The sequence below is a fragment of the Notolepis coatsorum genome, assembly GCF_963971535.1.
Source record: "Notolepis coatsorum genome assembly, chromosome: 1".
NCBI lineage: Eukaryota > Metazoa > Chordata > Actinopteri > Aulopiformes > Paralepididae > Notolepis > Notolepis coatsorum.
Window position 1 is genome coordinate 219,673,486 of NC_140165.1, and position 14,695 is coordinate 219,688,180.

General features: G+C 43.1%; 1 protein-coding gene across 1 annotated transcript in view; it reads right to left on the minus strand.

Moving 5' to 3' along the window:
- Positions 1-14,695, minus strand: part of LOC311229220 (transmembrane protein 255B) — a 99,270-nt gene that overhangs the window by 2,646 nt on the left and 81,929 nt on the right. Inside the window, exons 7-8 of the mRNA XM_084315293.1 lie at positions 9,436-9,595; positions 8,117-8,224 (exon numbers count right to left, since the gene is read on the minus strand). Coding sequence (XP_084171419.1) covers positions 8,117-8,224; positions 9,436-9,595 — 268 coding nt within the window. The remainder of the gene's footprint in view (positions 1-8,116; positions 8,225-9,435; positions 9,596-14,695) is intronic.

The following is a 14,695-nucleotide window of genomic DNA, read 5'->3' on the forward strand; positions in this document are numbered from 1 at the left end:
CAAGGCTCTGATGGCCTGGGGGAAGAAGCTTAGCCTAAGCCTCTCCGTCCTAGTAGCTGGGGTTCGCAGGCGTCTGCCTGACCTCAGCAGCTGGAACAGGCTGTTATTGGGGTGGTGGGGGTCTTTCATTATCCTGCAGGCTCTGGATTTGCACCTCTTGTTGTATAGAGCCTGCAGGGGAGGTAGCGCAATACCCGTGGTACGCTCGGCTGAGCGCACCACTCTCTGTAGGGCCTTCTTGTCCTGTGCCGTGCTGTTCCCATACCAGGCAGTGATGTTTCCGGTCAAGATGCTCTCTACAGCTCCTGAGTAGAAGGACTGGAGTATCTTCCCCGATACTCTGAACTTCCTTAACTGTCTCAGGTGGTAGAGGCGCTGCTTCGCTTTCTTTACTACTGTGTCTATGTGTGTTGACCATGTCAGATCCTCTGAGATGTGGACCCCCAGGTACTTGAAGCTGCTCACCCTGTCCATGGTAGCCCCGTTAATCATCAGTGGTGTGTGTGTCTCCTGCTGTCCTCTCCTATAATCCACGATCAGCTCCTTGGTTTTACCAATGTTCAGGAGCAGGCTGTTGTCCTGGCACCAACGTTCCAGTACCTCAACCTCCTCTCGGTAGGCCTTCTCGTCGTTGTCCGAGATCAGCCCCACCACCACTGTGTCGTCTGCGAACTTCACTATGGAGTTGGAGCTGAACTTGGCCACACAATCGTGTGTGTAGAGTGAGTACAGCAGGGGGCTTAGAACACAGCCCTGGGGGGACCCGATGCTCAGGGTGATGGTGTTGGAGGTCTGACCCCCCACCCTGACCGCCTGCGGTCTTTCACTCAGAAAGTCCAGTACCCAGGCGCTCAGGGCGGAGCTCAGACCTAGCTCGATCAGCTTGTCCACCAGTCTGGTGGGGACTATGGTGTTGAACGCTGAGCTGTAGTCAATGAACAACAGTCTCACATAGCCCCCCTTCTGACGGTCAAGGTGGGAGAGAGTGCTGTGCAGTACCTGGGAGACCGCGTCGTCAGTGGACCTGTTTGTCCTGTATGCAAATTGCATAGGGTCCATATCACTGGGGAGAGAGGCACAAATGTGGTCCTTGACCAGCCTCTCGAAACATTTCATGACCACAGAGGTGAGTGCCACCGGTCTGTAGTCATTTGGACATGTTGGGGAGGGTTTCTTCGGTACCGGGATGATGGTAGACATCTTGAAGCAGGCAGGGACTACTGACTCCGCCAGGGATTGATTAAATATGGCGGTGAACACCGGGGCAAGCTGGTTTGCACAGGACTTAAGTATGCGTCCTGTTATACCATCTGGGCCCGCAGCCTTCCTGGTGTTCACCTGCATAAATGCTCTTCTCACACTGTGTTCCGACAACGAGAGAGCGCCCCCGCCCCCCCGCGGTTGCCCCCCCCCCCCCCTCCACAACAGCCGGTGTGCCAGTGACGTCACTAGCCAGAGGGCTAGCGGCGACACTGTCTACACCGAACCGAGCGTAGAAGGAGTTGAGTTTGTCCGCGAGAGAGGCGTCGTCGCTCCCCATTGAGGGGGCGCTGACTTTGTAGTCAGTTATTGTCTTCAGTCCCCTCCACAAGCCTCTTGTGTCGTTTTGTGCCATTTGTGTCTCCAGTTTCTCAGCATATGTCCTCTTAGCAAGTTTAACAGCCTTGCGCAGAGTGTAGACTGAAGCCTTGTACTCTTCCATATTTCCTGACTCTCTGCCCAGGTTATAAGCCGTGGTGCGTGAGTTCAGGGCTGCTCTTATAGTGCTGTCCACCCAAGGCTTCTGGTTTGGGAAAACCCGCGCCTTCTTTGTGAGGACAATACCGTCTGCCACTGTTGTTATATAACTCACAACGGTATCAGCGTACTCGCTGACGTCACTGGCGCTTCCTTTAAACACGTCCCAGTCTGTGTCCTCGAACGCATCACGGAGCGCGGCCTCTGATTCGTCAGACCACTTTTTTGTCTCACGTGACACGACGACGTCACGCGATCTTTGTTTGTATGCAGGAATTAAAAAAATGGAGTCGTGATCGCTCGCGCTTGCAGCTTGCAGCGCCCAGGTGACAACAGAACAGAGTAGAGGAGAACATAACAGAGGAGAACAGAACAGAACCAGGCAGAAAAGAACAGAACAGAGGAGAACAGAACAGAACAGATGAGAACAGAACAGTACAGAGGAGAAGAGAAGAGAACAGATGAGAACAGAACAGTACAGAGGAGAACAGAACAGAAGAGAACAGATGAGAACAGAACCAGTGATGGGAATAACGGCGCTATAAGTAAAGTAATGGCGTTACTAACGGCATTAGTTTTTTCAGTAACGAGTAATCTAACGGATTACTCTTCCAATCTTAATAACGCCATTAGCGTTACTGCAAAAAAATGCGGCACGTTACTATGAATGAACCTGTTTCTTTCATCAGACAGATCTCTGCGCCGAGAGGCAATAATATGTTCTTCCTTGTTTAGTGGGCAGTGCGCGAGCCAAGCATACATGCTGACGATTGGCTGAGGCTGAGTAAAATGTCATGGTAAGCCAATCAAAGGTAGAGGTGGGCAGGTCTAACGCATCGAGAGTCTGAGCCACAACACAAGCGATTCAGTCAGCGGAGACCGCGGGTCTGTGTAGTGTACAAATAATCTAAAACGAATCCAACGGAACAACATAATAAGCGAGCAGTCAGTGTGAGACAGCGGTTCACTCTTGTGTTGCAGCGCAGGGCAGTAGTGGCTCTACTGCTGACAGGCTCAACCATAGATATATATCTATGGGCTCAACATAGTGCTGCACTTCCTGGTTTAATAGCACAGTCTGGTGCGCAGAGATAATTTATCTGTATGTCATGCATGTCTTAAATGTCATGATTAGATTGGTTTAGAATGATTCGATTAGATTCTTATATCTGTATGTTGTGTATGTCATGAATTGAAAATGGGGGACCCTGATGTAAACAAGACGAAAGTCTTTCTCTGATCTGCATCCCCTTAACAATTGTGTGTATTGAGCCGTACTGTATTGTACCCATTCTGCAATCTGTTAATTAAAATGTTCAATCAATCAGTATATATTTGTTATTTATTTTTGGTATAGTGCTTAACAAGCATAATTTAATGTTGCCCAGTTGTGGCCTGTTGAGGGGCAATACATATCAAAAGTTCCAAAACATCTATTGTATTTGTATGATCCACTAATATATAAACATAGTAATTATAATATCTACATACATGGCATTTGATTGGAGGCTAGTCTCACTTTGTCCCACAGCAACATTAAAATAGTTTAGATTTGTGTATGTTGTTTATGTAAAAAAATATATATATTGAAGGTAACGCAATAGTTACTTTCTGGAGTAACTAGTTACTTTTATAATTTGTAACTGTGTAAGTAATTTAGTTACTTTTTGGAAGAAGTAACTAGTAACTGTAACTAGTTACTTTTTAAAAGTAACTTGCCCAACACTGAACAGAACAGTACAGAGGAAGGGCTTGTGTCCATAGCGGACGTTTTATGAGTTGTCAGCTCCTTCCTGTCATTCATTTCTATGCTAATTGACCAATATGGTTTGCTTTCAACCCATGAACTCCTTCCTCTCTCACCTTTTTATATATATTTTTGTATTGTATCTACTAAAACTGTATTGTATTGTTTGTTTTGTAAAGTGTCTTTGAGCATTAGGAAAGGCGCTATATAAATCTGATGTATTATTATTATTAGGAATGATAGGCTTTTTTTTAAATGTTTCTCATCTGGGTAAGAGTTTCTTATCTGGGTAAGAGTGCTCTCGAGCACTCTTAGAATTTGGTCTTGCCTGAGAGAAAAGCAACAATAAGAAAACATTGCTGAATCCCAGGTAAGAACAAAATAAGAGGAAATGCTAGTTAAGAACGAAATCTGTTCTTATATCGCTTCATGAATGAGGCCCATTGACACTACAGAAACCAGGCCAGACAGAAACACAACTCCACTGCCAAAACTGTCACACGGGAACCCCAACCCCAAAGAAAGACCGTACCACGTTGCATCATCTTTCTTTGAAAGCAGTTCAGGAGTTATGGTTGATCATTAAGGTCTGACAGTTTTGCTGATGAACAGTGAGGTGATGGAATCCACCTGGAATCATATTTTCTCCTTGTTTATAAAAAAAAACACAAAACATTCCTTTGTCTTTATTGTCCAGTTTATAGTCTGATCCTGTTGTTTTGTGGGTCCACCAGTGGTTGGCTTGTAATTAAATGTTAATTGTTTATAGTCTGATCCTGTAATTTGTAGGTCCACAGAAGCATCTTTGAGAGGGAAAAAGGCATCCTGATGGTTGTATTTCTTTGCGGTCAACGCGCTACTGTCAGCCTTGCCAAGAGGCAACACAGTCTCATCAGAAAACGTAAATAAAGTACTAATTGACCACAGGAAAGTTAGGATTTCGTATTGGCAAAGGTCCAAAACAAACACTGCGACCAGGAGTCAAACCAATAATAATTGTGGTTGCGGACGAGTGCTCTCACCACTATACTGAACCACCCTGATACAAACACAGCAATACTATGATGATGGTTTGTTTTAAGGTTTAGCGGTTATGGATAAGATATAAAGTTAGGGTTAAGGTTAGGGTTAGGGTTCGACGTTCATGGTTAGGCATGGTTAGGCACGGTTAGGATTAACCTTAAGGTTATTTATGTATTTAGTTTATGGTAACAGTGTGGTTAGGGTTTGGGCAAGGCTATTGGAAAAGTGTGTCTCTGTAGTCTTGGGGTGAAGGCATTTGCCTTCCATGCGAGTGCCCCATGTTCACTCCCCAGCAGGGGAACCAGGGGCGTAATTTGCGGGGGGGTCCCCGGAAAATGTCCCCCGCATGATTTCAGAATGCAGTATTTGTCCCCCCCATGTTTTCCAAACCGCTGCAACTGCGCAGCCTGGCGGCCAGCACTGTGACTCGCTACTACACAGTGCCGGCACTGCAGATTTACCCTACTCTTGGAATTCATTGCCAGTTCCTCAAAGTCATACATAGGGGCGCTGTCTCGATAATGCAGTGTTATTAAAGCAGCGTGTAGCCGAGGCAGTTACAAGAACTATCATAATCCGAGCCCCGGGAGGGTGGTCGAAATCGAATACCTTTTGTGATGTATGCAGGGAACGAATTGAGCTGCCTGTCGCCCATTCTAACGCAGGAGTCCTGGACCCCCGACAGGTAAGGTAAGCGATTTTAGATGTATCACTTTAAGTGTGCGGCTGTTGTCCGAATACTAGTGAATATTGAAAAATAAAGGCATGACATTTAGAGACGTCCCCGTCGTAGCGTTCTGGTGCGGGGATATGGGTCTCTGTGCGGGGGCGCAACAGCAACAGGTGGGGTAGGCTGGGCAGAGATGTATGCATCAAAACGATTACATTGTTTGTCTCGCATACATTCGATTTATAATGCGAGCACCTGCATTACAATCAAATGACTGATCTGTTATGTGTTATGGACCAGTCTCGAGAGGCACTTTATAATAGAAAAAAGACAGTGCAAACATGTATATGTCGCTTACAGTTTATTATGCCTATGCAGCTCGTTTATTTTGACAGAGTTAAAAAATATTCACTAGTATCATTATATTAAATTAGCGGACGTGCAGCTGGACAAGCCCTGGCTGCCTGTACGTTAATGCCAAGCAAGCAGTGCAAAAATGCTTCCGCATTCGTCACCGCACGCTAGTGCGGTAAAGCGCCCTTCTTTTCAGACAAATGCTACCGTGCGTGCACCGGCGGCGGCGTGCTCGCTCAGGTGCGTGCGTGCGCCGGCGTGCTCGCGCGAGGTGCCCGCGCATGCGACACGAGCGGAGCTCAATATATATAAGTCACCGCCCCTAAATTCAGTATCTAGCAATAGCTCAATTGGCAAGGACACATGGCTGTGGATCCTATGGCTTGTTTGCTGGCGAGTTCGAATCCCATCGAAAATATTTTTTAACGTGATTTTTTTTTAACGTGTATTCTTTCGCCGATTAAGGTTAGGCATTGTTTCGGAGTTGGTTAAGGTTAGAACGGTTAAGTTTAGGCGCTGTTAAGGAGCTGGTTAAGGTTAGAGTTTGTCAAAGAGAATGGCAATATAATTTCTATGGTTAAGGTTAGGCATGGTTTCGGAGTTGGTTAAGGTTAGAACGGTTAAGTTTAGGCGTTGTTAAGGAGCTGGTTAAGGTTAGAGTTTGTCAAAGAGAATGGCAATAGACAGCCTATTTCCGCGCGACCTGGGTGCTGGGCGGCGGAAAATGAAAGGCGCATTACTGCATGCCACTACGGTAAGTTTTTGCACTGCTTGCTTGGCATAAAGCTACACGCGCCCTGGCTCCACGATGACCACTTCTTACAAGAGGCGCCACCGCCTGGGAAAATGCGTATTGCACACCTGGTATTAGAAAAAAAATAATTGGGAAGGGGGGCCGCCCCCCCCCCCCTACGACGTCACTGACCACGCCCCCTAATATGTCCCCCCCACCGCTGGGACCAAAGTTCCGCCACTGAGGGGAACTCAAACGTTTTATGAAAAAAAAAGATTTGTATGTAATATGTACTGTAATACGTACACATTATACATTTTCGCAAATGCGTCAATATATTACTTATGGCTATAACGTACAATAGGTACCTTTTTTCTGAAGTCGATAAGTACTTATTATACTTAATTTACATAGTTACTGTTTAAGCAAGATTGGGCTGCTAGAGGGTGAGCTGTCTAGGAGACAGTAATGTGAATAAGCCACCACTACCGGTGGACACGACGTCACCGGCTATAAATACAATTGTGTATTGAGCCGTACTGTATTGTACCCATTCTGCAATCTGTTAATAAAGTTTTCATTCATTCAAGTCGTACTAGCCAGCAGCGTAACTAAGAGTAAGTAAGATATATGTACAGATATAGATATAGTATTAATAGGTTGAATGAATGAAAACTTTATTTAACAGATTGCAGAATGGGTATAATACAGTATGGCTCAATACACACAATTGTTAAGGAGATGCAGACCAGAGAAAGACTTTCGTCTTGTTTACATCAAGGTCCCCCATTTTCAATTCATAGTGACATTTATGACATACACAACATACATGACAGGTTGCCGGTAGTCCTACCTGAGATGGTGCAGCTGAGGTGGAGGCTGCAGGGGCCGAAAATAAATGCGAAATACTAGTTTGCAGGCGGGTTTTGTTAATAGAAGTATGCTTAGAGCTCAGCATGTGCGACTCGACTGCTTTCACTCCCACCGTCCCCAGTTTAAAATCTTGATTTGCTGCGTTTGCAGCAGGCTTCGCTGCTAACGTTACGTTAGCTATAGCCCCATTCGTGACTGTGCTGCATGCCAAAGCATATTGGCGTGCATCACAGTCACGAAAGGGGCTACGTTAGCTATAGACTCCGTTGCTGAAATAGTTCCATGATGCAAACACTGGGTTGTCGAGCCAGTTCTCGTAAAATTTGCGCTTTCCCATAACTAAACGCAACGTTAGTGCTTGCTAACGTTAGCTATAGACTCCGTTGCTGAAATAGTTCCCGACAAACATACCTCTGTTGGTTCCGCCCCATTCCGGTCTGCGTAAATAAAAAGTCTGACTGTATCTCCCGTTAACCGTTTTTCCCCAGATTTCATAATGAAACATAAGATGACATGGTATTTTATCTTTCCTGTCTATGGCATTTTTTAAGACCTCTGAAAGATGGATTTAAGACATTAAGACAAATTAAGGCCTTAATAGTTGATAAACAAATTTAAGACTTTTTAAGACTTTTTAAGGATCCGCGGATGCCCTGTCAATCAATCAATCAATCAATCAATCAATCAATCAATCAATCAATGCCATTAGAAAATCAGGATTTCTGCGATCGACACCTGCTGTCTTTTCAGGTGAGGCGGCCGCGCGCACTGATCCCGAGTATCAAGTCTGGTTCGAATTAACGAGACTGAATCAGCGTTCGAGGAACAGGGAAAGCCTGGATTCAAACATCGGGTTAATTTAATCTGGATAATGGGACTTTTGATCGACTTAGTTGAACCAGGTACGGGGAATAGGGCCCAGGTCTCTGACCCTGCAAGATAAGATGTGGGTATAAGGGGTGTCGTAGTGGAGACTGACCGGGTAGAGTTGATGTGCTAAGTTTCTGCTGTCCATCAGCAGAGGAGCTGTAGGAGACGACACGCCACTCTCAGAAGACTGAGTCCCTCCTCCAAGACTGCTGCACTTCTGTTGGTATACACACAGACACAGGTGCAGACAAAGACAAACACACACACACACACACAAACAAATAAACAGACATTTATAAAAAATTAAGGGCTGGTAGAAATTGCCCCAACAGACGTCTGTAGTCCAAATGAAAAAACACACAAAAAAATGTCTGGAACAGAAGATTCTAAGAAGGTAAGTTAGAGAGTTTCTAAGATTTACATCAAGGGTAATATTGTTGAATCATCCAATGATGTGCCTACAGGTTCTAGGTAAGCTTCAAGCTTGAGCTATTGTTTGTGTCGCATGTGTTTTGTGTAAAACATTCAGACACAATCAGACCATTAACTATCTTGATTTGATAACTGCCAGGGATGAGAGGAATAGGATGAGATTCTCTATTGTCCTTCCTCTGAGTCACCTTTTGTATAAGCTGGTTTTCATTGAGCTGATTGATACATGTGTGGGAATGAGTGCTGGAGCTACTCATCTCCATAAAGTTTTATCTTCATCCTGCCTCATCTATAGCCACGTTCACTAGCTTCCCCATGAGGTTTTATCTTCATCCTGCCTCATCTATAGTCACATTCACTAGCTTCCCCATGAGGTGTTATCTTCATCATGCCTCATCTATAGCCACATTCACTAGCTTCCCCATGAGGTGTTATCTTCATCCTGCCTCATCTATAGCCACGTTCACTAGCTTCCCCATAAGGTTTTATCTTCATCATGCCTCATCTATAGCCACGTTCACTAGCTTCCCCATGAGGTGTTATCTTCATCCTGCCTCATCTATAGCCACGTTCACTAGCTTCCCCATGAGGTTTTATCTTCATCATGCCTCATCTATAGTCACATTCACTAGCTTCCCCATGAGGTTTTATCTTCATCATGCCTATACTTTGGGATGCTATAAAGTGATCTGAACATTTAACCCTTTCACTACCACACTACAGAAGGTTAACCCTTTGAAAGGGTTAAACATCTGTAGTGCAGTAGTGAAAGGGTTAAAGCTGATGTGAAACAGCGGACAATGACATAATATGGATCTATGAATTGATATTTGTATGTCGTGTTTCTATTTAACACCTGCAATGCACCTGTTTGCAAAACCTGCCGAATATACCTTGCGAGTTTGAAACATTGTAACCTCTTTTCATCAAATATGAGAGCATCAGAAAGTGAGTTGCGAGTAATACAGTATGTGCGTGCGTGTGTGTGTCTCTCACCAGGTCTTTGATGCTGCCCAGTACGGCTGTGGTCAGTATTCCCATGAAGAAGGCCACCAGGTTGAGACAAGTCAGGACCCAGATGAGAGCGTACAGAGTCAGCACATCCTGGCAGCTCTGAACACCAACAAACTCATAGTAGTTGTTCAGATAGCCTCCGCTGTACACACACATATGCACACACACACACACACACACACACACACACACACACACACACACACACACACACACACACACACACACACACACACACACACACACACACATACACACACACACACACACACACACACACACACACACACACACACACACACACACACACACACACACACACACACACACACACACACACACACAAAGGACAACAGCTCTGGTTATTGAGTTAGTTAGGTTGAATCAACATGAATCAACATTTTCATCAGATAGGTATTCATAGCCTCATTATTACATTTTATACAATGGCATGCAAATTTCTTGATTCTGAAACAGTCAAGTTAGACGTTGTTATTTCTCATAACACACTCCACGTGATCCCAGAACCCGCCCACAACCGAATTACAATCACTCCGCCGTTCGTGGTTTTAGGAATGAAACCAAGATGGTGGACAATAATCTTTATGAATGAATGTATTAATAGCGTCATAACGACTCATTCAAAAATGATTCTGTCACGTGGAATGTGTTAGTTGCTTACACAATGTTGGATTATGTAATTGGTTGGTCATGACTCATTGTGAAACAAAATATAAATCGCGCGGAGTGTGTTGTTTTTGTGCCATTTGTTATAGAACCTCCCTCTCCTTCAAAAGGACACTCTCATTTCACTGTTAATAACATTTTCAATCAATCAATAAATCAAACCAATAACAACCGCTCACTTCACTGTTAGACGGCATGCTTTGAAGCAACCTATTGCTTCAAAGTGGTTATGCTTTGGCCCTCTTTCGAAGTGGGTTATGCTTAGAGTTTATCTTTAGATGAAGCTGAAACCTTCCTGAAGAACCAGATTGATAACCTTGATTCATAAATAGGTTTACTATGTGACGCTGGATATCGTCTAGATACTTTATTTTAATGGTTCGCTACATCTAGGTTGGGTAGATTCAAGTTAGCTCGGTTTAATGATCTATGATTTTTATGCAAGTCATTGTGTTGGGCCATGACTGGGACCTCCGGAGATTGTTTTTATTATTATTATTTTAATGTTTTCCCCGTGTGTGTGCATTTGGAACATTGCAGAAGATACTATAATATCAGACGAGCTGCTGCACAGCGCCCTCTCCTGATACGATGGACTAATGTCACTTTTATTAAAATGAAATTGAATATTCTAGAACTTTAACATGCGTTCTGTGAATACACACACGGCTTAGGTCACCTCCGGAGGAAACAACAGTCTTCACAGCGGAACATCGCCCACCCCTGGCCTGGTGGACGTACTGCATATAAGTATTTAAACCTCCTTCTTTTCTTTTGCAATAGTTCCATTGCCTTTCCTTTCTATTTCTTCTAGGTGTTTAAACTTAGCCAAGTTCTTTTAAGGTTTAAGTAAATGTACTCTACTCTTTGAGGCTTCTTTTATTTAGTTCCAATGCCTTTCCTTTCTATTTCTACGATGTGTTTAAACTTAGCCAAGTTCGTATAAGGTTTAAGTGAATGTACTCTAATCTTTGAGGCATATTTTATTTTTATATCTCCTTTTTATTTAACGGGAGAGTGGCCAAGCCACTGATGATAATCTACTAATGGTAGAATTTATAGTTTTAGACCCTATGGAAATTTGCATAGGGGAGTTAAGGTTGAATAGCTCGATATGGGTATACTGGTTGTGTACTTTAAAGGGGGGGAGGGAAGTGGGAATAGGGGATTATATGTATGTGTATTTTATATGTTTGTTACTAGGCTCAAGCTCGGCTCTCAACAGGACCTTAACAGTTGGATATATATCTATTATGAATTGCTACTCCAGACGAATTACACACAGGAATACTGCAACCTGTCTAGACTATGGCTAATTTAAATATCTTGATTTGGAATACAGGGGGTCTCAATATACAACATAAACGCAAAAGCATCCTTACATGGATGAAAAGACAACAGGTTGATGTTGCTCTTTTAAGTGAAACGCACCTTTTATTGGCTGACAATGTAAAGCTGGCGGATAAAATATATCAAAACATAAGCTACTAATCTTTTGGCACTAAATCCCGTGGTGTAGCTATAGTAGTGAAACAGAAGTTGAATATTAAATTGTTGGACGTATGGTCTGATGCAAATGGCCGAGTAACTATTGCTAAAATAGATTACTGTAACAGGAAAATCGCTTTGGTAGCGGCTTACGCCCCTAATCTTTACGACGCTAACTTCTACGCTTCACTCACTAGAGCGATGTTAGATCTCCCTGGGTATTCATTTATAATTGGTGCGGATTTTAATGCCATCTGGGATCCCTCGATTGATAAATCTAATCTCACCACATCCTATGACCAGAAACAGGCCTCTACTGCACTACAGGCCTGGGCCAAAGATACAGGAGTAAATTATCTGTGGCGATCGCTCAATCCAACGGCGCGAGAGTACTCCTTTTTCTCAGCAAGACACAGGACATTGTTTAGAATAGATTATGTTTTTGCATCCCCTAGACTATTTGATAGCTTTGACGTTGAACTGGGGCCCATTGCACTGTCAGATCACAACTATTTACTCCTAAAGGGCTCATTCAGTAGAATGACATCCCGAGCCCCAAGATGGCGCTTTAACTCGACACTGTTGAAAAACAATGAATTCAATCTACAATTCAAAAATAAACTCAGTGAATTCCTGCAGATTAATGCGTGTTTGGTACAAGACCCCAGAACGTTATGGAGATCGGTAAAGGGTTTTATCAAGGAAAACACTACTGTCTTTGCCTCCAACCTCCGCAAGAAACGTCAATCCAAATTGGTAGAGCTGGAAGTGCTTCACTCTTCGTTGTTCTCCTCTTTACAACGCAACTACTCGTGTCAACTGGAGTCTCAAATTAAAGTGTTGAAAAAGGAGATTAACTCCATTTTAAGACAACAATCTGAATTTCAAATACGCAGAACAAGACAACATTATTACTTTCACGGTTCTAAACCTAGTCACCTACTAGCTATGAAGATACGATCCAGTGAACAATTTGCTGATATGCCTGCCATTAAGGACCAACAGGGACTTGTTATTACAGACCCCAAAAAAATCAACGAGACCTACCGTACGTTTTACTCCAACCTGTACAAGTCAGAAGTGATATTCGATCGTAATAAACTGGATAAATTTCTAGATCAAATTAACTTACCTAAACTTTCAAAGGAAGATGCTAAACGGTTAGATGCACCTATTACACTAGAGCAGGGGTCAGCAACCTTTACTATCAAAAGAGCCACTTTTCCCCCGTCCCACAAAATAAAATGCTCAGGGAGCCGCACAACCTATTTACCCTTAAAATGAAGATAACACAGTGTATAACGTTTTATATCCCCAAGCATACCCCACATTTAGCATAAAACGCCTGACAATTGCATACCCAAAGTAATTTGCGATGTATTATACTTTATACTTATAGCACACAGTTTGTTGCATTAATGGGATTATAAAGCAACAAAAAGAAAAATTTTGACTTTTTAATAGCTGTTTTTACCTGTTATAACAAAGGAAAACCTCAAACTCTTATGAAGAGGAGAAAAAATACTGGCTGTGTAGACCTATTTTTTTTATAAAACACAGAAGAGGAGACAAAACACTGGTGTCTGTAGACCGACTTTGAAATAAAACCCTGAACTATTCAGGTATATTTGAGTCCTTCCCTTATTTGTGGAACATTTATAAAATAAAAAGTAGTCAATGAAATATTTTTAAATTTCAGTGTCACAGTATGACATCGATCTCCAAAATAATAATAATTAAAAAAAATTATAATAATAATAATATTTAAAAATATTTTTTTGGCCAGGGAGCCGCAGCTGATTGGCTAAAGAGCCGCATGCGGCCTCAAGGCCGCAGGTTGCCGACCCCTGCACTAGAGGAACTTAGGGAGGCTATATCTGAATTGCAAAAGGGTAAAGCCCCTGGCTGGGATGGCATTCCACCCGAACTGTACCTCTCATGTTGGGATGTAATTGGACCACTATTACTGGATATGATTTTATACTCAATCAAACAGGGGAACTTCTCCAGGGATGTCAATATGGCACTCATATCTATCCTACTTAAAAAAGATAAAGACCCCACCGAATGCGGTAGTTATAGACCAGGGGTGCCCAACCTTTTTTGAACCAAGATCTACTTTTTTATTTACCACCTAGCCCGAGAGCTATACCAGCCGTCATTTGAGGCTTTATAAAAGCAGCATAATGAACACAAATCTGTCAGTGCCGAGTCCGACCTCATCTTAAATAACAAACAGCATTGCTTGTTGTAGTTAACAAGGAGAGGAAGAGTTGATTTAGCAAAAAAAAAAAAAAAAAAAAAAAAATTTTTATAATAATCAAATTTTATTAATCAAGATCTACTTGAAATCAGCCCGCGATCTACCTGTCGATCGCGATCTACTGGTTGGGCACCACTGTTATAGACCCTTAAGCCTCCTCGGAACCGATCTCAAGCTGTACGCTAAGGTACTAGCCATCCGACTTCAAAAACATATGACATCTTTAGTTCACCCTGATCAGACAGGCTTCATAAGAGGCCGCCTGATCACGGATAATATTAGACGGTTACTGCATGTGATAGACTCCAGCAAGGATGCCGCGCCTCCTATAGCTGTATTATCCTTGGAATGCGATGAAGGCCTTTGATAGGTTGGAATGGTCTTATTTATGGGCAGTACTTGGAAGGATGGGGTTAGGAGAGGGGTTCATTAATATGATCAAAGTACTATATACAGATCCATCGGTCATGATTTTAACAGGTAAATTCTGCTCCCCACACTTTCCTGTGTCACGCTTGTCTAGACAGGGTTGTCCTCTTAGTCCCGGACTATTTGCTCTATCCCTAGAGCCTTTGGCACAGTACATAAAACAATCCCAGTCCATAGCGCCGATCTCAATTAAGGGAACACAGCATCACATTAGCTTATATGCGGACAATGTATTATTGTTCATGCAAAACCCTACCACCTCCCTACCTCATCTTCTCAAAGTAATAGATGATTTTAGCAAAAGAAATAAAGCCGACAGGGTTTAGCATTTCCAGACTTCAACTATTATTTTAAAGCGTTCTCTTTAAGACCACT